This window comes from Montipora capricornis, chromosome 10, assembly GCF_036669925.1.
Source record: "Montipora capricornis isolate CH-2021 chromosome 10, ASM3666992v2, whole genome shotgun sequence".
In the NCBI taxonomy this organism is placed as follows: domain Eukaryota; kingdom Metazoa; phylum Cnidaria; class Anthozoa; order Scleractinia; family Acroporidae; genus Montipora; species Montipora capricornis.
In genome coordinates this window covers 39,509,033-39,532,763 of record NC_090892.1, presented here as the reverse complement: position 1 = coordinate 39,532,763, position 23,731 = coordinate 39,509,033, and the positions used below count along the sequence as shown (strand labels likewise).

The following is a 23,731-nucleotide window of genomic DNA, read 5'->3' as shown; positions in this document are numbered from 1 at the left end:
AAACTCTGTTTGGGACTCTTAAAAAGGATTTGTTAAGTCCGGATAAACGGGACTCCAGAATTTAGGCTTTACATTTGACAGAACTGACTGGCCAGATGGACCAGGCCTGGGTTGCTCCAAACATGGTTTGCACTCACCAGCGTTAAATACCATGGAAACCTATAGGTTTTGATATCTGTTAACCAATGGTTAGCGCTAACGAGGCTTCGAGCAACCGGCCCCAGCCATTTGGAAGGACTAACTCTACAACGCATGCAAATTAACACACTTCGAGGATGATAAATACTCCCCCATGAGAATGCGAGGGATTATCACACAAGTGTTCCTTCAAATTGTTGCATTTCGTTTTGCAAACTGACGGGTCTGGCCGGCGAGTTCTGACAAAAGGAAAGCGCCCTAAGTTTCATTAGGGGCTTCAAGATTTGACGAAAACGTCACCTCAAAACACAACTTTGCACTATGGTTAGTCTTTTGCGGTTCTTCATTGTCGTTCAATGATGGCAAAGTATCCTAAAAATAAATTGGCGGTTTCAGAGTAAAAATAGAGAATAGGAGGTTTCCATTTGTATGCTCATGTTAACGTCAAAACCTCAGATTTCATATTGATTTCACGTTGTTGTTATGCAGCGAACCGCGAAAATATGCGCTAAAATTCGTGCCTCAAGTGCAGAACAATTGTTTTTCCTCTTTTGAACCTATGATATTGGCGACTTTATAATCTACGACGCGTTGGTCAAAAAGAGCGCCACAAAACGACAATATCACTTGTTAAAAGAGGAAAAATAATCGTACTACACGTGCGGTACTCTTTTTAGACAAATATTTTTGCGTCACTCTTCACAACAACGACGTGAATTCGATTTGAAGTTTTGACGACAAGGCGAACTTTAATACAAATGTAAATCTTTCATTCTCTATTTTTAGTCCGAAACCGCTCGGTCTATTTTATTTTTAGGATACTTCTTTGCACCGGTTGAACCTCTCTTTGCAGGTTAAGAATTTTCTCCTGTACGCTCTGTAATAGCTATGTAACTGGGTGCTTTCTGTCAGTTTGGGTTACAATCACGTTATCATTCGTTTCTTTTTTTCACGGGACGTTCGGGTTTACATTGAAATGACGTGCCTGTTGAGTATTTTCCACTGTAAAGAAAGTATCACAGACAAAATAGGAACTCCTTCCCATTCAGCATTGTGCACAATGCTTCAGCACCTTCAGCATTGTGCAAAATATTTTGGAGAAACGAAGACGGACGGCACAAAACAATCATATCATCGATAAAAAGAGGAAGATAATATTGTTGCACACATTTTTGTTCTACTTTTGAGGTTTTGCCTACAAATGCCAACCTCTCAATCTCTATTTTTACCTTGAAACCGCTTGTACCCAATTTGATAAAAGGATAATTCGACCACATTGTCACCGTACGACGTGAACAAACTAAAATAATCACTTTAGGCCCCTTCCACACGAATCCATATATATTCGTTTGAAAATGCAACTTGTTTTCTCCGTTTTCAAAAAACATTCGTGTCCACATGTAGCGTTTTCCCGTCGTTTTAGCTCGTCCACACGTATACTGTGAATAACCCGATGAAACCCGACTGCGCATTCTTGACGCATGAGTATTCGTTTTTACGATAACTATTTGGGCTAGAAAGTTGTCCCACCAAGCGCTAGCACGTCCACGTCTAACCCAAAATCGTCGACGTCTTGGCGGGCAACCACCAAGTCGTTTCAATCTTTCGCCTCGTTCGCCTCTTTACACCGGTAGTGAAAGTAACCTAATGACGTTTTTGCCGCCTTCAAGAATAGTTAGCTTGAAGAAACAGCAAAGCTAAATTTGCTTGAAAAATGGCACGTAGGTTTGAAATAAGCCCAAGAATTGAAGACAAGTGAGTGAAGCGCCTGTCCGCCACCTTGAACAATAATATTGCGCGGAGTGGATTGGAACTGATAGTGTGACGCCGGCGTTTTCGAAATGTTCCGTTTTTGTCCGTCCACACGTACACGCGAAAACAGCCTTTTCAGGAAGTTCCACTCTGGAGCGCGTTTTTGAAAATTCCGTTTTCAGTGATCATTTTCATAGGATACGTGTGAACGGAAGACGTATCCGTAAAGAAAAAGTAGAGGTGACATTTTCGTCGCCGTCGCCGTCATAGATCGTAAAGTCTATTTTACAATGCAAAGAGAGCATAGTTTGATGTGTCATCATTAAAACATGGGCATGGGTCATTAAACTCTTCATACTACCATTTGAAGGAACAAACTGGCTTTTAAATGGCATAGTCGGTCTGCCCGAATTTGATGCAGATTAAGCAAACTGAGTTTGTCAGGTATTGTTACGATATGTTAGACAGTTTTCTTCGCCAAGGTTCTGAAATTTGACTCTTCAGATGATCTGTATTGACTTGCCTGACTTCGCTCTTGTCTACCTCCTTGTCTGACCAGCTTGTTCGGTGTTGATAAGTTAAGTGCTCAGTTGCATTAACAATCCCGCGGGCAAAATGTCTTGATGATGAAACGAAATGGTTGCGGAGGCGGTAAGGAAATTGAAGGAAACCACTTTCAATATTGAATCCAGACAAAATATTTTCACTCAATTTATTACTTGAGCGTTGCCATCATTGAAAGCTGTGGGCTGGTCGATATCTGTCGATTTATCTCGTCTTAGAGGTCACTTCAGGGGATTACCAGGTAAATAACCAACTCACATCTAACGAGATAAGAAATATCATTTTGATGATTTCTGGGGCGCTAAGGGTCGGATTGTTGTCGAATTAGAGAGAAAACAAGTCGATGACCTATCCCTTCTCCTCTTCGAGTGCGCGAGAAAACTGACATAGACGAAACTGAAAGAGTTGCACTATAATACATGAACTTGTGTGTATGTTGTCAAAAGGTTTTAGTTTCCGCCGAGGCGAGGCGTTAGTCGGTTGGCGCTCCTGTAGGCGTGTGGATCTCCCAATCGGCTTTTAGTCGTATCTTTACGGTTTAAGTAACCTTGGAGGTCCTTGGATAACAGTGCTAATCTAAAATTCCAACGAGCCTCCAGTCATTCCGTAATTCAAATACATGTCTCTAATTAGTATATGCAAAAGAAAATGAGATTGTCTCTTTATGCAAATAGAATGCCTTTTCGTTTCACTTTGATTATGAGTAAAGAAAAGTTCAGCATTGTATAATTTATTTATTGTAATCGTATAATGAACTTACCTATGCAAAACTGAAACAAATCTAAAGCATGCCGGACTATATTTGGAAAAGACAAACGCCACTTAGTTTGAAGCCGTAAAACCCGATACTTTAATAGTCGAATCATTTAATTCAAGAACAAAGAACTCTTTATGCCTTCAGTACATCTGCACGTGTTTTTAGATTACGTGAGAATTCCGCAGCTCTATGTGGAAGTCGGAGGAATGCTACGGTAAAATCATTTCAGTGGTACACATGGGTTATTGACCAAGCGTGAGGTCAAGGTGGCTGGATATTGGCCAAGTTCTTTTTTGCGTGTTTATGGAAAGGAAAGGAAAGGAACTTTATTTGTCTAGTCGTTCTAGTGGAGCACTAATTGGGGACATCATAAACCGATATTAACAATCAACGTAAATCAAGTCAAAGGTTGGTTTTTGAGGAGAGGGGAAAACCGGAGTACCCGGAGAAAAACCTCTCGGAGCCGAGAAGAGAACCAACAAAGTCAACCCACATATGACGCCGAGTCTGGGAATCGAACCCGGGCCACGTTGGTGGGAGGTGACATTGAGGCCACAGGCCACATTGGTGGGAGGCGAGTGCTCTCACTGCGCCATCCCCGCACCCCAAGATGGACCCAGACGGCCGGCTTCAAACCGACTGAAAACCGACTGAAAACCGACTGGCGTTTGTCTTTTCCAAATATAGTCCGGCATGCTTTAGATTTGTCATGGATAGGGAAGTTCACTATGGGTCGAGGAAAACCGATCCATAAAAAAAAGAACGAGCCCAATATCCAGCCGTCTTGACCGAACAAGCTTGGTCAATAAAGCATTATATGGGATAAAACACCAAAAAATGATCTTGCTGGACCAAGCGAGATATCCCGAGCGGGCAAGATAGCTCCATCTTGCATGCTCGGGTAGCCAATCAAAGAGCTAGTCATATAATAAAGATATCTTATTGGATGTTTTGGTGTGTAGTATCACTGAATATTTTTATGAGTTGTGCTGTATTTTGACGAGCCTGCCAGGGCGAGTTAAAATGCAAACAACGAGTAGAAATACTTATCCATAGTACACTCCAAAACATCCAATAAGCTATTTATTATCCAACTTCTTTTTGGACTAAATTTTTAACAAATGAATTGTAAACAATCTAGAACGTGTGACAGATTTGTGCGTGTGGGACAACGTCAGCAACTAAACTAGTCTAACCGGTTTTCTACTGATACAATAACCAACTGTACAAATAACTAACTGTACAATATTGTGGAATATTTGTACTCGTTTCGTGCGTTTGCTGTACAATAACTAATAAGCCACTTCGAGAAATACAATAATACTCTGTTTGTCCCTCCTAAAATTTTGCATAAGCATTGTTTGCATTTTCTTCTAGGACAATAGTCCCAAGAGAAAATAAAAACAATGCTCAGCTTATGCAAAATTTGGGGGGACAAACAAAGAGTATTATGGTATTTTCCGAAGTGGCTATACAGTTGGATCATAAATGTGCGTACTGCATGCGTGACATCATACATGTTTTCTTATATATATGTTATTTGCCAGCTGAGAGATCCGTATAGCAAACAGCTGTGCCGGATCGAGGTCTTGATGATGCAGCAGCTTAATCAAGACCGAGGTCACAGTTTTTCCCTATACCGACCGAAACTTATTGATTTTTTTCCTCTCTCTTTCCCTTCCTCTCTGAAATCACTTTTTAAATTGTTGACTCGCGCCGCGCTTGATAGCGAATGCAGTATTGAAGCGACTCACAAACTGAACGTTTCAAAAAGGAATAATTTTATTTGAATTCATTTACAAAACTCTCGTCTAACAAAAATTAACTTCTGTATGAAAACATATACGGTGTCAAAAAATAATGGAAATTTAATCATCACACAAGCTCACGCAGCTCAGTAAGGCTAGGATTCCGCCCGCTCCCGAAACCAATCAGATTGCAAGATTTGTTGAATTCCGCCCTCTCTCGCACTGAGAAAAAAATAAATACGGAATATTGAGACTTTGCAATAGGGCACCTTCGGTTGTCATTTCTTTTTTAAAGAAATACCAAAAAAAGCATTCGGGGTTTTGATATGAAAAAAAGAAAAAAAAAACTTATTTAGAGTTTAGGGCCGGTTGCTCTCGAAGTGGAAGCTGTTGACGGAGAGAAGTTAAGAAATTGTCACACATGTTTTCATGAGAGCACAGATGCAAAGCATGAGCCTTGCTCATGTATTTTCGGCTTCTTCTCAAGTCTGCCTTGCTTCACAATAAGGAGTTACACGTGCATGCCTGTACCGCAGAATTGTTAGTCGATACACCTGCAGTGTTTGACGTTTAATTTTCTCAGCAGATACTGCTTGCCATTCTGCTAGTAACTTGAATTGGTAAACAAAGATAAACCAACACTCGTTGAAGTGGGCCGCATGGGCAGATGTGAGATTTGAGATGGATTTTGGTCAGGAGGTCACATTTTTTGAAAGCAGCATTGTGTTTTGGCACAAAACAGTATTTGTCTAATTTCTTTAAAATACGTATACTGTCTATCAAGCAAACTTTGCCCGTAATGCTCTCGTACATTCCTCAAATGATTCGTTCAGAACAGAACACTGTCCTGTACCCAATCACAACTGAAAAAGACTTGTTTTTAGATGGTAACAAACAATATTAATACGCAAAAAGAGAGCACGTTTTCTAAAAACTGCATCACAGCTCCGCAAGACATTTTCTGACGTCGTAAATTGAAATAGGTCGCGTAAAAAGCCTTTAAACAAAGCCCACGCGGTTCTGACTAAAACCACTTCCATGCGCAGGTGCAGCGCATGGTTGTCGTGATCGATACACGACCAACGCAGAATTCATGTTTGCCCCTTAAAGCCCCATTTACACGAGCAATTTTTCCTTGACAAGTTTTCCTTGACAAGGAAAAATTGCTCGTGTAGATGGGGAATAGTGGACAAATTTTCCTTGTCAAGGAAAATCTGGCATGCTAGCTTTTCCTTGACAAGGAAAAATTGTCAAGTCTGAAATTTGCTCGTGTAGATGGACAACAAGGAAAATGTGACAAGGAAAACTTGTCATATTCTTCATTTACACTACCAAGAAAAACTTGTCAAGGAAAACTTGTCAAGGAAAACTTGCTAGTGTGTACAGTCGGCAAGTTTTCCTTGACAAGTGGACTTGTCAAGGAAAAATTGCTCGTGTAAATGGGGCTTAAAAGCCGGAGGAAACAAACAGCTTAAAAAATGGCAGCAGTGAATTGAGAATCATGCCTTCCTGTCTAACATTCCGCCTCAAGGTAGTTACGAAGAGACAAAGTTCATTTTGCTCGTAAAAGAGATAAAGATTAATAAAAAGAGGAATCGCTGAGCTGTAGCTATTCTGACATACTTATACAAAGCGCCTACAAAGGGCCGTTTGAAATCAAGTCAGTTGATCACCTTTCATCGGAAATAGATTTCACTTTTCGATTGTCAATCAAACGATGTTTTCATCGGAAAGTTGAGTGTATTTTTGTTTCGATATGACGATTATATTTGCACTTGTTTAGTGTTACTCGGCGAGAGTGATCTTTTGTCGTATTTTCGTTTCTTCTGACAAAATCAAATTGGTCAATATCAGTATTTTAAAAACAGATTGCAAAAAACAAATTTCAATAAAAAACTTTAAAAACGTTTTGTTGAAATTTGTTTATTGAAACCTGTTTTTAAACTTTGGTCTATACAATACCAAGCTTCCCTCACCTCGTCTAACTCATTAGCAAGTATCTTGCATACGTACATGCGATAACTCATGTATTACTTTGAAATGTTTGGTTCTTCAAATCATAAACCTCAAACTTGGAAATGGAATATCAACGAGAAACACTACCTTGTTTATCATTGTACCGTTATGGTGCTCACTACCTTAAAGAAACGTTTGCAATTCTTGTTCTGTTGTTAATCCTTATATTGGACGATCGAAGAGAGGATCTGAGCTAAGTCGCTAGTCCCGTAATTTCGACCGCGAGAAGACAAGGAGGGTGATTTAGCCATCTTTTTCCCCGCGAGAACATTGAACAAGGGAAGTATATATGGCTTAACACGTACGTCCCGCCTTAGACTTGCGAAAGCGCTAATAAGTTAGCGACAAAAGAGATTTTTTTGGGCAGCGGAAAAAATGGAACAAGTTTTATTTATTTACCGGCCAATGCACAGTACAAAGTTTCCCGCCAAAAAAATACAGTACATACTACTGCGACGACACGATCTTACTTTTGGTCGTAGATTCAAAAATAAGACTTCAAATGAATAAATTTATCGCCAGTATTGATTGTCATAGTTTTTTTCTCAGTAAAATACGGCTCGATGCGGGATTCTTTGACTCCTACCCATCGTTTTCATTAAAGAATAGACATTTTCTGCACGTCAAGTAAGAAAAAGGCTCGTTTTCAGTTATTGAGGGTTTAACATTATCGGAAAATCCTTAGCTGCATTAGTCACGGTTCTCTTTAAAAATTTGCTTGTTTCCCTTGTTCCCGAAATTACTTTCAAAATTTTTCTCAGCTCGGCTTTGATCCCTAAAATGGTTTATCCTGATACTTGTTCCCTAAGATATTTTGCCTTTGTTCCCTGTTCCCTAGTTCAAATTGTTCCATGTTACCTTGTCTCCCAAAACCCCCGGGAGGGCCTGTTGGGACACCACGGTTTTGTGCTGCAATTTTTTTGATAGCCAAATGCCTCGTAAGTGGTATTTTTAAACGCTTCAATTTAAAAAGCTCGAGGTTTCTTTATTTTCAAAAGGAAATACGCGCCTAATTGACAGTTTCCCGTGGTAACCTAATGAGCCAGGGAAAAGCGACGTTAGTTGTTTTCTTTTATGGAAAATTTTGCCAAAGACGTAGTTAGGAAACTGACACTTAATACAGATCGGCACGAAAACTTCTAACCAAATGTGTTTTACCGTAAAAAGAGCCAAAAACTGTGAGAAAATGAAAACACAATTTTTTTTTCCTTGTTTAAAGGCTTTAGTTATACTATGATATACCTTATTCAAGACAAATAACTGCGGAAACAACTGAATAAATGAGGGAAAATATCTGACGAGCTTAATTATGGCACCGAATTGTCGGAGTGAATCTGAGATGCCTTTATTTGTTTAAGAATTCTATCTATTCCGGCATTTCGGAGCTCAAGGCACTTGAGTTCCACTGCCTCTTAATGTCGACGTTGAAATCGCTCCAATCGCCAAAAAACTTTTGACGCTATTAAGTTTTTATATTCATTTTTGTAATCAGCTTTAAGATGCCTGCCTACGCATTTTTGAATTAGAAGCACCTCATTTCTCTTTCAGCGTCCAGCCTAAAATATACCCCAGTATAAATCAAACCCAACAAGAATTAAAAATTCAAAGGGTTCGCTTTGTATAGAAGTTGAATGGTGACTTTCTATAGTGTTCACACCGTCGGCACTGTCGTACAGTTACATTCGTGGGGAAATAAAGATATTAATTCATAAAACATGGCACCCTGTAGATTATTTCATATTCCTGATGAGTTTCTCTTCATTTAAGTTTTGCATATAAAGCAGGTGTTCTTATTAGACCCTGTCAATCACTTTTGTGTAAATTTTATGACTTATTTTTAAGGAAAATGATTTACATTCACTGCTAGTGCCTTTTAACAGCACGGACTCAAGATAGTCCCTAATGGTATTATTTTTGACAGAAAAGGAAAATTGCAGAATTTGCTCCAGGTCTCTGTCACCAAAGAGACGACCTCGAAAATCGCCGAAAATCCCCGCTTTTCATTTGGGAACTATACAGGTGTGCCTGAAGCAAACATTGGGATGAAAAATACTGTTTACATGACAAATGCTATAAGCTTTCGCGACATTGCCAGGGTAGGCCTCGCGAGGGATCACGCGCTCGATTTGCGTGATATCCCAGCAGAGCGAATTTCGCCATGAGCGAACTGGGCAAGCGAATCCATGCGAGACATTCATATCTTTTTCTTGCAGGTTTTAATATCACTCAGTTGAGCGCGATGACAAACAGGCAGATGTAAATATCAAATTCACTAGAATCGTTTCTGTCAAATGTCGGGTTCTCGTTAATTAAAAATGACGTCCACTTTGTCGACAGCTGCTACAGCTGCCTAAAGGCCCCGTATGAGCAGGTGCATGGTTCGGGAAAAGCGTTCGGTTTTGCGTTACGCCTTGTCGTGCTGCTGGCTGCCTGGCGAGACACTGTTGCCTACGCTTTCAATACAAGACCTTTTTTCACATTTTCTTTTTTCTTCTCGTCAAAGGATCAATGAAACTCGTCGGCGGAATGCACCATCACAAATTCAACGGTATGAATCTATTTGCCTCTAAAGAGAATTTTTTTCATCTTAATTTTAGATCCTGCTTACTATTTCGTGAATATATATATATATATAATTTTTGCTTCTAAAATTAGTTTTCAACAGCAGGTAAAATACTCTGCCAAAATTTTTGGGTATTACACATCTAGCTCTTCTATGCAAAAAATAAATTATTTTTATCGGTGAGAATTTATTTGAAAATTTTGGAGATTTTAACGAAGTCGATAAATTTACGTATTCGTTGGGAAAGTAATTTCGGGCCAACAGTTGGCCTCGTTGAGTACCACAACGCATCAGAACCACTTAGAAAAGCAAGTGTAAATAAAACATAAGTTTCTTTTAGTTGAAAGTTCGACAGAAGAAAACAGCTCGCTTTTCTCTAATGTCTCTTAGTGAGTGGCCAAGGAGCAGATGTACCACGATACAATAACTACACCACTGAACAATGGAATAATTAAGCACGTGCAAAAACCAACCAATTGCCTTTGAGTTCGATCGTATTCAGGGTCTTACCGGTCATCGTTTTCAAGTCTCCTTCGAGACATCACAGATGCGACGAAAAAAATGAAAACAACAATTTCAATAAAACTGTCTTAATTTTTTTATTCAGATCATTGGCCTGTTTCAAACACTCAAGCGCACACCTCCAAATCAAGACGGCATCGCATTTCGGGGAAATGCATATTCTAATTCAGTAGGAAATTATTATTATTTCTTACGGGGGCACGTGTGCCACAGAACTATTTTAATGAATCTGAACTTAATTATTTATCATTTTAGCAACTGAAAGCTTATCATATAATTCCTTTTTATTTCTGTAAAAGTCAAACGGATAACACGAAATTGTTTTGATTTTTTCACCGCTTATCCACTGCTGGCAATCAATTTTTATCTTTTCATTTATTTTTTTATGGTTTCCAACGAAGTCCGACTTCTATGAGAAATGAAACATAGGTCGAATTGATTAGGGCCCAGTCTCTACTTTAGCAATAAATGCTGATGGCCATATTTAGAAATGCAAACAAAATGCGAGAGAGCCGGTGAAATCACCTGCTAGTTACCAATATAAGTTCCCGTATGTACAGCTGTCTGCAGTCGCTCTATACCACCTGACAGTTGATAAGAATTGTTATCTATTGTACGATATTGCTTACTGCGTTTCAAACGGCTGGGAAAATCTCAGTGAATTTAATTTTCATTAAATTCTAAGAAGTTTCTATACTCGCACCTCGTTTCAAATTTCGTACCACTGTGCGGCACGAATAAATGTGGTAACGCAACGAAAATTAATAAAAATGAAACCTGCGTCCAAGCGGAATCGAAAATCAATTTGTTGATTTCGCTTTTCAAACAAGAAAATGAAAATTGAAATTACTTTTGTGTAAGATGACAGCTTGTTAAATATTAAGCAAGATACTAAGATATATTTTTACGATGAAAAATATTTTGTTCACGGAAACATCGACGAATGAGATTTTAAGATAAATATTGGACTTTTTGTCTCCGGGTTTAAATAGAAAGTAGGGCACGTGCGAAGGAAACACGGAATACCAAAAATATGGGATAATTTCAGACGTCAGCCTTATGAATTTATTCATGAACACCAGGCTCTTCACGTGACTATAGCGGTGACGTCACTAATTAATTGCTGCTTCACTGGTAGTTGTTACTCAACTAGGTTGCTGGGACCTTCTACGTTCACTGTAAAGACTTGGTGATGCCGGCTGTAACTTCAGGTATTTACATCCTAACGCGCTCGCATACACTAACGCTGAACTGTGGAAGTGGAACTGTTCTTTTGAAGGGGTCATTTTTGTGCTAAAATGGAGCGTTCGCGACTCGCTAAATTGGGTTTTCACGGAATGTTGAGCAGTGGTCCCTCTTAAGATGGCGTCCAATTTGAGTCGCTTCGTCGTCTTTTGTTTTACCCCGGATTAACAGAAGCTCTAAGGAATATTGCTTGGTCATCGCTTAAATCGTTCTGGGTTTTTTATGGCTCTGCGAGGACGCAAACCAAACGCTAATAACCGTTCGACTTGCCAGGATTCGAAGATCGAACGAAATGTCTTCGAACCCCTTGTGCTTTTAAACATTTTTAGGCCACAGCCATGAGCTTTTATTTATTTATGTCCAAGTCGAGGGGAATGGCGTATCTTTGACGAAATTTGTTGCAACTGTATAAAATACCGATTTTAGAAGCTACGTGCGCTATCGATCGATGCTCTGGTCTGGGCATTGCAAACGATAGTTCTTCAAAGAAAATGTGACATTTATATATAATTGTTGTCTGGTGAAAGTCAAATGAACTTGTCATGTTATTTAATTTCCTTTGAATCTCCACTGGATTTATAGTCAACGAAGTAGTTCGTTATGTTTTCCACCTGCCTAATTTTGTCTCGGGCCTGTTATATAATTTGGGAAGCATTTAAAGGAAACTGATCCTTAGGACAAAGTTTGGAGTTGTGGGTCACTCTTCTTGTGGTTTGAATGAATTTTGTGGGGCCTTTCGTTACAAGTGCCTTAAATCTAATGAACATGTTTCACGTTCATATTTCGAAGGTTTTCGAGACAATTTCGAGAGCAGGACTTTTTTAATCGATGGTTATTTTACTATTTTTCTTTCTTGCACTCATGAACTGCGATATTGTAACTTATGTCAGTTGAAGGGTTATTCGTGCGTTGAAATCCTTGTCGTAGTGATTTAAATAAAAGAGAAAATGCGTCTTAATAGCGTAATATGAAGAACATTTTCTTTCTCATCGAGGTCACAAAAAAAGCAGCGAAACGAAGTACTACTGAGAATGCGTCTTTTAAGTGCAGCTCAGTTAAATTATATATATGCAAATCAGTATGAATGAAAACAGTCATTTCTCTGAGTTTTGCATCTGTATTCATTCTGTGTAATATAGTTAAATCTACGAATGCGGATAATCAGACATAATACTGTTTATAATTTTCCGGAATGAAATTCTAGTGCAATATGCATGGTCCATTTTTTTTTGTCTGACAGTGGAGACCGAGATGACCTCTAGATTCAAAAGAGTTTGCTCCATGATCTTTAACAGCAATTATAATAATAAATTTCAAAGCCAATGTCTTCATTGCTGTAATCCTTTCTATTGATTTAAGTAAAACCACAGATAACTAGTTATATCATTAATGCATTTGGTACGACTTTATGCAATGTCAATATCTCGTTTTTTTTTCCTAGTATATATTGCATAACACATGATGTGATGGATTCACAAAACAATTCTGCAAATATGATAGCATTAAATTTCTAGTGATATTGACTTTATTATATCATATGGGGTATTTGTTTGAAGGTTAGTTCAATTGCTTGACTTTAAAACAACCTTTAATCGCAACAACATATGTATTCATCGATTTAATCTTATGGATAGAAAATACTTGCAATGTCCTTGATATTCAATATTTTACAAAATAATAGTGCAAAGTCCTATTGTATACAACAGAAAAAACCTAGAATTGTTTACAAAAAACAAATCAACCCAGACTTTCACCTTAATCAAATTGTTTGAATAGTTGATGTAGGAACCTATGTTGTGATTATCAACTGGCATGAATTAAATAGGCTTTATAAATTCCATGGAAATTATTATTGATTACGGTATATCACACAGAAACCAAGACCTAATCTTCTAATCTTTAAAGGTGTTATGGTCAGCGAAACTCTTCATGCTAGAACATCTTGCTCTGATAATTTCAAATATTGGCTTTCCAGAAAATAATGTGTCAAATGTTAAATACATGTATGTTCAAAGGTTAAAGTAATATTGTGCATATCAGAAGCTGCTTTTATTTTCTCTGTGGATGAATATCTAGAGTGTGGCCCTACTTGCAGATGAAGCATTTGACAGTGTTAGGAACACATTTTATAATTCAGTCTTTATGAACTCTTTTTGTAGAAAACACTCTTTTTAGGGCATTGTATCTCTTCTATGCCCCTTTAGTCTTTTTACTATCTCTGGGGATGGATATCTGGAGTATGTCCATTACACATACAGTATGGTGCATTGACTTGTATCACAACATCATTTTACGACACAGAGCTTAATTTGAACGTTTACAGAGTAGAAAAAAAAAGCACTTTTTCTAGCATTAAGGATCATCTCTCTGCTGTTTCCCTACATATGTATGTATATTTTGTAAAGAACTCAGACATTTATTTAGCTCTTGTACTGATGAAGAAGAAGAGAGTGAAAGAAAGGAAAATTGAAACCTGTATTGTATTTTTTGGAAAGAACTTAGCTTTTTCCAATTAAAAAAATGGCCATGATTGGAACTTTTTTTAGTTTATCAGTACAAGTAAATATTGCTCTTGTTATCCTAATACAGGATGACAAAGTAAGTAGCAAAGTAATTCATGAAGTGAAAGTAATTTTTTGTGGTTAGTAGTTCTGCAGCTCAATGCTCGGCATACATGTAAGTGGAACCTGCAACATTGTGTCCTTTAATACTTCTGTCAACATACTTCACTGTATCGCTTTGATAGTGTTCACATTTTGATTAGTTCGTACAAGAAGCCAAAATAAGCAATTTAGGTCCACCAACTTGCTTGATTGAAGGACGTAATGAATAGGTACAGTTTTGCAGATATGGCTGTAAACTAACTTGGGCCTTGGGACATGTATCTGTCAAATCTCTTGCTTTTTTTCTAGTCCAATGATGTCCCAAAACTTGGCATAAATTGAGCTGCAAACAATGCACACATGCAGTACAATAAAGTACATGTAGTGTTTACCAGAACATGTCTTTCTTTCTTGAGTGAACATGAATGAAATTGTGGACCTCTTAAACAATTCTGAGTTACTGTATGTTGCTCTGATACACAGATTCGAACAGGGAATGCTCTGTTTATTGCAGATTTAAGAGAGGCAAGCATGCCAGATTCACCAACAGACCCAGCATCCCATCCTGCCCAGGGAGTACCAGTGTCATCACCAAACTCCAACCCTGCATCCGTACCAGTCGTAGCAGATGTTAGGTCGCTATCCAACAATTCCTCTTCACCGGCTGTCAATGGTGTACACACAAGTCCTACTGGACCCGTATCTCCTTCTAGCATTGGAAATAGTGTGACACAGCTTCCTCCTGCTTGTGGTGCTCGGCAACTGAGCAAGTTGAAGCGCTTTCTTACGACGCTGCAACAGTTTGGTTCTGATATATCCCCAGAAATTGGAGAAAGAGTCAGAGGACTTGTAATGAATCTTGTGGTGAGTTGTTTACAACTTAGTACATGTAATAAGGCCCAGGTGATGGGAAGGCATTAATTGTCTACAGAGGAGACCTCAATATTGTTTCTATAGGTATAAATTTTCATCTTTTCTATTACCGTTTTCATGTGTATAGGCTGCACCTTTTTCTAAATAAAATAATTATTGTTGAAAATGGGGGTGTGGCCTATACATAGAATAAGTAAAATCTTGATACACAATTCTTTGTGTTAGTTACTGGTACATATGCATGTACTTAGCTGAAATGAATGTTTTGAAGGGTGAAAGCATTACTTTGCTACTTAAACAGGGCTTGAAATTGCGACCAATACAGTCGCATTTGCGACTAAAATATCTCGAGAAGTCGCAAATTTGCGACTTGTTTTCATCTTCGCTCTTTCAAAACAAAAGGGTTCGCAGTTGCCACTTTGCTGCTCTTTTATTTCTATTATTTTGTTTCTTGCCTTGAGTTTTCTTTCAATCTGAAACTAGTGTAACTGTAGTATAATTTCGCTGCGATGTTACGTGCACAACTCCATTCCTTCGATATCATTTGCCATTTACAGCGGTTTCTTTCAACGCAAGTATTGTGGGCTCATATTTTGTTTTGCTACACCGCTGACAACACAATGCAGCGCGACGATTTTGCGACTAGATTTGCGAAATTGCGACTACATTTTTGTATCTTGTTGCAAAATTGTGACTGGAATTTTTCGCTAATTTCAAGCCCTGTTAAACCTTGTTGAGTCAATAAATCCATCAGTTTGGAGGCTTAGATTATTATGAAGATGATGAATTATTATTATTATTATTATTATTGTTGTTGTTGGTGTGGGGTAAAAAAATCAGAGAATTGGATCAAAGTCTTTGGTGTAGACGTCAGAACATGCCTCTCAGAGTATAGTAAAGAAACAACAAACTCAACACCAGAGGTCTGTGTCCCGAAAGTCCTGAAAAGTTTCGAGCCCGAAAAGCCATTTGTGAACCTGCCAACCCTTGTTGAGGAAAGCCAATCTTTTAAGATGCTTTCAAGGTAACAAAAAGCAAAGGGACTGTGAAGTTTGATGACTTAAATCCTCTCTGTTCTTGAGATACAGAGGGAGTTGTGACACCCAAAAATGGCCTGTAAAGTTTTGGGACTTTCGAGAAACCGACCCCTGGAATTGAACCTGGGCCATATTGGCGGAGGGCAAGACAGTCATCTTACCACTGCAACAAGCCAGCTCCCCTTCATTCAAATTGCGACACCTACTTCGTTGTTTATTACGTGATGTATGTGCGGTATCTGCAGTCCTTGACTTACTTCCTTTTTTCCAGAATTCAACCATATCTATTGAGGAATTCCATGCTCAGCTTCAGGAGGCAACAAACTTTCCTCTCAGACCATTTGTTATACCTTTTCTCAAGGCAAATTTGCCACTGTTACAAAGAGAACTTTTACAATGTGCCCAGATGGCGAAGCAGACTCCACCGCAGTATCTGCGGCAACATGAAGATATTTTGAGTGAACGTGATACAACCCCATTGGACCCTGAGGAAATGAATCCATTAGAGATAAATGAGAATGGAAAGCGAAAGGCTCCCACTGAGAGCTTAAGGTGCGGGTACTACATACATTTTTATATTTCATAAGCTGTAGCTGGTCGTGGTATTTTTCCCTTGTGTGTGATGTCATTGAAGGTACATGTAACACTCGTTGGTCTTAATGGTCATCCAGTTAAATACTCTGGTAGAAAGGTGTTTGCAAGTTGTTTGTATTTATTTATTTTTGGAAAGCATTCACAGTTCAGTAGTAGAAATTATAACAGTTACAGTAAAAGTTCACATTTAAGAGCAAACTTTAATAAGGTCTTTTAAAATATTAATGGCACATATTTAGTGCAAGTTAGTGAGTGGTACTTGAATGAAATGAACCATAATTTTATTTAACTGTGGATGTGAAATCAAGTGAAGCTATGATCCTCGCAGTTATGAACGCAATTTTAGCAATTATTGTGTAGAGGAGCGTGAAAAATTCAGGACTTCAATGGGGTTTGAACCTGTGACCTTGCGATACTAGTGTGACGCTTTAACCCTTTCACTCCCAAGGGGTTCCCCATTGACGAGTAAAATTGTCTGGCATTAGACAGAGTAAAATCTATAAGTGACACTCTTGGGAGTGAAAGGGTTAACCAACTGAGCTATGAGGCCACTGACGTCGAGAGCTATTCATTTGAGATTTGAGAATTCAAGTGCTCCTGTTATATGAATGAATTAGTGAGCAAAATGATATGTGGAATGAACCGTATATTGAACTGTGGCTATGAAATCAAGTTAAGCTATGAACGCAGTTATGAACGCAATTTTAGCAATTGCGTAAAGAAGCCTGAAAAATTCAGGACTTCAACGGGGCTTCAACCTGTGACCTTGCGATACCAGTGCGACGCTTTAACCAACTGAGGGATTTGGGATAGGACAGCTACATGTCTATGGGGAATATACATGTATTTAGAGCTTTTGCACAACGTAGGGGTCACAGAACCACAGCTACCTCAAGGACAGCTTTATGACTCCCTTTTACGCCAAAATGCCTTGTTATCCGTAAGCACACTGAGTATTGCATGCTTGCTAAATGCAAGAACGAGTTTCACTGTCTCATGAAAGAGACTCTCTTAATCATAAGCTCAAACTGACTCTGTGCATGGAAAGGTATTTGTGTGCAGAGTGATTTCTAGCTTTTGTTTATACATTTGCTAAATAATTTAAACACCAAAAGACTGATATTTTACATGTGCCTCGTTTGTCACTGTACTGTCTTGAAAATGACATCATAAACCCCATTTTGCATGCTTATGCATCATCATATAGCTTCTGGTCATAATTTTAAAATGTGTGTTATTCCTTACAGACCTAAAGAAAATGGTGCCCCTCCTGACGTAGCCATGGTTAGTCATTCATTTTTGAGTTTTGAGCTTGGTATTGTAAGTGTCAGTGTATACATGTACTTCAACCCAGTGTTCAGTGATTCATCACCTTGTACCATATAGTCACAGTTTTTAGAATTTGAGCTCGGACATACTGTAATGGCCGTAAAGTTAGGTGGTAGCAAGGGGTGGCACTGGTTAGTGTGTTAAATTTTCAAACGGCTGTTCCGAGTGCAAATCCTGGCTGACTGAATCTTCTTTTTTGTACTTCCTAAATTTGAGTCTACACTTTCTAAATATCTAGTAAATAGCCATGTTTTGTTTCTTTTCAATAACGGTTGATTTTACTTTATAAGTGTGGTGACTAATGAAGGGGTTACACATAGTTTGTGAAGAAACTGTCGCATTACGTGGACATGTACATGTATGCTGGTTAGGAGTGAATTAAACAAAATAATAATTATTACTGTTAACACCTACAGATAAGCCACACTCTGTTTTAGCAGGTCAAATTTTGGAAAAAGGGAACTTTTTTTGAAAGAAATCAAAAGAAATTCAAAGTTGAGTCTCTAGAAGTCTTCTTCATCCACTGTGCATCGAACGTAAAATCACTATTAACATTGAAACAGAAAATACTTCAAAGTCTTACCCACAATTTTAGCACTTTTAATATAATGAACATCGTTTCTACCGACTTTGACATACCAATGATCTTTTTCTGGTATTTGTAGACAGGAATTTCTGCATTCAACACAACACAGTTTTTCCATAGATTTTTGCTTTATAACAAGAATTTGAGTGAAAAGTTCGTAGCTTAGTAACCAGGCATTATATTGGATCTGGCCACCAGAAGCAGCCTTTTTCAAATGTTCCCACAGATAAGCCACACCCCCGATTTCTAGCAACAATCTTTGGAAAAAATGGTGTGTCTTATCTGTGGGTGTTAATGGTATTTGGTTTTACCAAACAAGTTAATTAATAAAAGTAAATTGACTGCCTTGAAAAAGATTTGTGATCTACATTTGTATAGTTTTGAGCATTAGCCCTTGGACGGAGCAAATTTCAAGATGCTAAACTCGCTTGGGCAAATGGCTAATGCTTGGACTGTTAGCTCACAAACCTCTCTTACACTGTATAGTGGTTCATTTACCTTTACCAACTGAGTTGACATAAGCAAATCAATGGTAAACTTCATTTACATGTAGCTTTGTGGCTACATGTATGTCTGCTACCACAACAAACAAAGAATATTTTACTTTTGTTTTTTAGCAAATGATGGCAGAACTGGGAAAACCTATACCCAAGCGGCCTTTTCTAGGTGGGTGATAAAGAGACAAAAAAACCAGTAATACTGTAATATATAGAATTAGCCAAGCCTAAAAGTGGAGCTCCTGGTTGATTTATTTTTAATGTTACTCCAAACCTTCGAGAGCTACTTTTGCCAAAAAATTTTTTTCAAGCAAATTAAAGTTAATAATTTAAACTTTAATTTCTCAAAATATTAAATTAAAATCTTAAAACATGCGTGAGTTATTGAGAAAAATAGATTTTTTAAAAAAAGTTGATAAATTGCAAAGGTGTCATAATCTTTGTAAGGCGTGAACTCCACAGTGAGCTGATCAATTATTAGCCCAAGCCGATGGCTGAGGCAAGTAATTGATCTGCAAGACACTGACAAATCACAATATTTTGCGATAACCGAGGTCAATAATTGTTTTATCACTTGATCACCAAGTTTTTTTTTTTTGTTTTTGTTTCCGAGAAGCCGTAAGCCTGCGCTGCCTTGCAGAGTCGATTGGTTTCCTTCCCAGCATAATTATATTTGTAGACTTCAAATTGTACTTACAGTCAAACGTTTAATAACACTAGGCATCAACAAAGCTGAAGAATTTCACAGTTTTCAAAGCGTATCCCGACAAGTGAAGCCTTAGTGTAAAGCTGGCCATTCTTTTTTCTGGCTTCAGCATAAAATCTCTTCAGTACCCACTGTACACATGCATTAGCCAACTTGTCCTTCATGTCAATGACACGATTGACTCTTCGTCTACCTTTCTTTCCTTGAGATACTTTCGAAATACGTTGAAATTTTGTTCCTTTCTTAGTATTCTCACTGTTCTTTCAATCAACTCAAGATGTCAAATCATTCTCTGACAGCTCGGGGAACCGATGTGCCATTTTCTCACAAGAACATGATTTCAGTTGCATATGAGCAGAATATTATTTGCGGCAAAGCACTTATTTATAGGCAGTTATTTGCAGGTCATGTGGTGGGTTCTCGGCCAATGAAAAGGAAGGACAAAATACATGTACATCGAATGATAATTAGCATTTGTTGTTTACACTCACAAAAAACTGTGCTTTTCGAAGATAGGAAAGTCGCTTTGTCGTCATGAAATGCTCAAGAAAAGAGAAAAGTCCTTAGATAAAGACAAAAGCTACGCCAGAACCCAGAAGAAAAAAACCACTGATTTTTTGAAATGAAAAAAGGAAAAATCTTGCAGAGAGTGATAAAGGTTCGTGGTTGGATCACCCTTCAAAGATTTCCCGAGAAGATGCAGAGAAAGCAGTCAGCTCTTCCCCTGCATCTTGATCTGGAGCTAGTAGAAAAAAAATTGCGTAGGGCAAATTGAACACAAATAAACCCACCTGATTGCTTTCATGTCGGCCACTAGTGGCTCCCTGCAATCTTGCTCCTCACTTTCATTTATTGTGGCCCTTGCAATTTTCTTACCTTTGGTTTTCCCCATAGTTGTTAACACTGGAAAATAGGTGTGAGGAAGCTAACTAGGATAAAATGTGACTGAAAACACTATTGCTTTACCCTCAAAGCGCCATTTTGCTTGCTGTAAACTTCCAGGGTCCTATCATATTATTGGCTGGTGGCTCACAGTGTGAGTCCGTTGTTGATGTAATTCTCAGAGAAAGCGTGACATGCTTGTATTTCTTTTGAAAGCGAAAGCTCCCACTATGATCTTGATAAGATGCATCCTCTTCAAGTGAATTTGGCTGAAGGTTTCAGTGAACAATTAGGAACAAAACCAAATATTTCTCTAGTGCCAGCTTCAGAATGTCTTGAAATTTTTTGATAGTTGAACTTGACAGACCTATAAAAAAAGAGCCAATGGGAATACAGGAAAATGCACACTTTGAAAGATGGATGCTTTAAGATTGACACTGCTTTTACATTTCATCAGTGATCATGTTTGATTTGCTATTAATTTCATGGAATGGTGCTCGGTCATTTTACCTTTTACCGGCTTCCTTTGCTTTCACAAACAGATAAATAAAGCACCTTTATTTTTTTTCGAATTCTGCATTTATTAACCTTTGTATTGATGTATAATTCGTGGTAGTTTTCTTTAAAACAGCGCACATACAAATTTTTTTCTGGAGAGAACCTGTGAAGGTTTGGAGCAACCTTATAATAAGTTAACCTGGCTTGAGCACCTGGTCAGCAGTCAGCTTAAAAAAAACAGCTGACCTCAATGAGCTCTAAACTGGAGCCTGTGATATGGTAGTGTGATACTGGTCACATTGGCATACAATACTATGCAAAAGTAAATTGACAGTCTCGACTCGATCCTCGCGAGAATTTAGGATTGAGAAGAGTCAAGGATCAAGACTCGATTCACTCAAAATCAAACGTCGATCCTCAACACTTGATTCTAGCAAAACACTGGATTCAACTTTCGCAAAAGCATTCCTCCTTGATTAAATTGCAACAGCAACTGTTTAATAAAAAAAAAAACGAGATAGTGGCTATCTTTCCTGTGAGTCCACTCTTCAAAACAACAATCTTATGTTGTGGATTAAAATATAAAAACCAAACAGTGAGCTTCATGAATTGAATGTAAATTTCCAATGTAAACATCGAGAAATATTTGCATACTGCGCGCCCACTTTGTTGACAAAGCAGAAATGTGGTTTTATCATTTTAGGTAACAGTGGAGGCCTAAATAAACAAAGTCAGTTAAGAATGGAGGATATTACAATGCCACAAGGTAATATCACATGATTTATGTGTGGCAGTAATAATTATTTTAAAAACAGGTGTAAAAGAAGAGTTGTTAATTTATTGAATTAATGCTTCGGTGTGTTCTGTACATTGTAGTGGCACTTAATGTGTGCTTCATTTTGTTTTGCTCAAAGTTTACAAAACCAGTTAAAAATACACTGGGGTTTCACTTTTCAATAACCTTAAAGTTATTATACTTTTAAAGGGAGAATACAAGCGTTTTCAAAATGTGGCAGTCATACAATTATTTTGTAGTCTATCTTGATGCTCTTATCCTCACCATTAGACTGTGTGAAATAATGTGGTATTTTTGTTATCAACTTTTCCTTTATTTACACCTTATGATAGTACAACTGTAACAATAACAATATTTAATATTATTGTACTTGAATAACACATTTAATGCAATAATTCTGTAATAGAAGTGATGTTGCTAACCCTTCTACCAGGCATATAAATGGGTACCGGCAAAAATGCTGAGGGTAACCCTGCGATGTACTAGCATCCCATCCAGGGGGGAGTAGAAATACTCCTAGTCGCTTCATGCTACAGAAACCAGAGATAGATGTCGGCCTGGTGGGCCTTCTAGGCTCGTAGCAGACTTAACCTTCTTGGCTGTAATGCTATCTTATTGTGACGTAAACCCCCTGCAGCATGTTGCCTTTGTTTATTTATGTTAACTTATAATGCACAAATGGCTAAAGAGAAGCAATATAAAAACTGTCGGACATGTTAACCACTCAATCACCATAGTTTCCCAGATTAAAGGAAGTACAGGAAGGACGTTAGCCAGAAAATGATGGTCCTATAATGTCCTTTTGTATGTTCAAGTTGAAACAAAAATATTATAATTTTGTATACTCTGTTGTGTTAGTGCATATTGGACCTCTTTTTCTGACCACACAATTTCTTATTTCACAGCAGGCAGTTCACGTGATGGAGAAGCTACAATGCCAGATGCTTTCCTTGATAACAAGCATGAAATCGTGGATGACTGGAGGCATGTGGATACAGTAAGTTCTGAACAGGGCTTAAAATTATTGTTCTGCAACAGATGCCCAATGGACAGCTATGAATAATGAAATATTGAAAGAAGCATTCTTGTCCCCACAGTCTGCTTTTCTTATGGTCAGCACCAAGAACTTGAACTCTGGCCACAAGCAAAGCAGAAATCCATCAATCAAGGACTTCTGGCTCTTCTGCGCATTCACCGAAATTTTAAACAACAGTAGTCTATTGTTACAACATTGATTATACCATTACCGACTGCATTCATTTTTGGCTCTGGCCAGAGTCTGTGTTCTAAGTGAGCAGGCTCTGGGGACAAGAATGATAAGTGAACAAATATATGAATAAATATGTATTTAGTTGACCACTCCCCTCAGGGGATTTTCCAGGTTAACAAAACTTATAGTATTATTGAGATAAACACCTTGGTTTCCCATATACATGTACTATTGGATTTACCATAGATCTTATTAAACTAAGCCCTTGTTAATAAGGAGCAGCATTATCAGTGACAAAAAGAATTGGCTCATCTCATTTAAGTGTATGAATGGAAAACAAAATAATGTAAAAGTACAGCTGAAAAAAAATTAGGAAATGTCACTGTTATAATATTGATCTCTTTCACCCCTCAGAAAACCACAGTTGAACATATTTTGCTTTGACGATTGCCAGGGGATTTGGCCATTGTAATATTTGATTTAATGTTATTTTCTGCTGTCTTAGATGTTACAGTGCATTATTGGAATGGTTGACAAGACCAAGCGAGCTGTTTCAGTTCTTCAAACACGCTGTAGTCAGGATCGGGAGGAGCTTTTGGCCTGGGCAAGAAAAACAGCTGAGGAAACTGAAGCAGAAGTAAAGAGACGGGCAGGTTTGTAAAATATTTTGAAGGATTTTGTTTCAAATTATTTTTTTCTGGTGGTAGACATTGGTTTGAGCCCCCTTACCGGGATGAAGACTAGATGAGGGGCTTTATCTAGTGATGCTATATCAAGGGGGTGTGGCATGCCTGTGACGTGACGCGATGATGCCT

General features: G+C 38.1%; 1 protein-coding gene across 5 annotated transcripts in view; it reads left to right on the top strand.

The window, feature by feature from the left end:
- Positions 1-23,731, top strand: part of LOC138019483 (protein CBFA2T3-like) — a 34,010-nt gene that overhangs the window by 4,457 nt on the left and 5,822 nt on the right. For 2 of the 5 annotated variants that reach the window (XM_068866288.1, XM_068866292.1), the window contains exons 2-8: positions 14,423-14,772; positions 16,090-16,370; positions 17,660-17,696; positions 18,945-18,993; positions 21,614-21,676; positions 22,612-22,703; positions 23,422-23,569. In XM_068866288.1, the coding sequence (XP_068722389.1) occupies positions 14,423-14,772; positions 16,090-16,370; positions 17,660-17,696; positions 18,945-18,993; positions 21,614-21,676; positions 22,612-22,703; positions 23,422-23,569 (1,020 nt within the window). Of the gene's footprint in view, positions 1-9,370; positions 9,524-11,133; positions 11,272-14,422; positions 14,773-16,089; positions 16,371-17,659; positions 17,697-18,944; positions 18,994-21,613; positions 21,677-22,611; positions 22,704-23,421; positions 23,570-23,731 lie in introns of those variants that run through there. The other 3 variants (XM_068866290.1, XM_068866291.1, XM_068866289.1) reach the window with 3 other exon arrangements.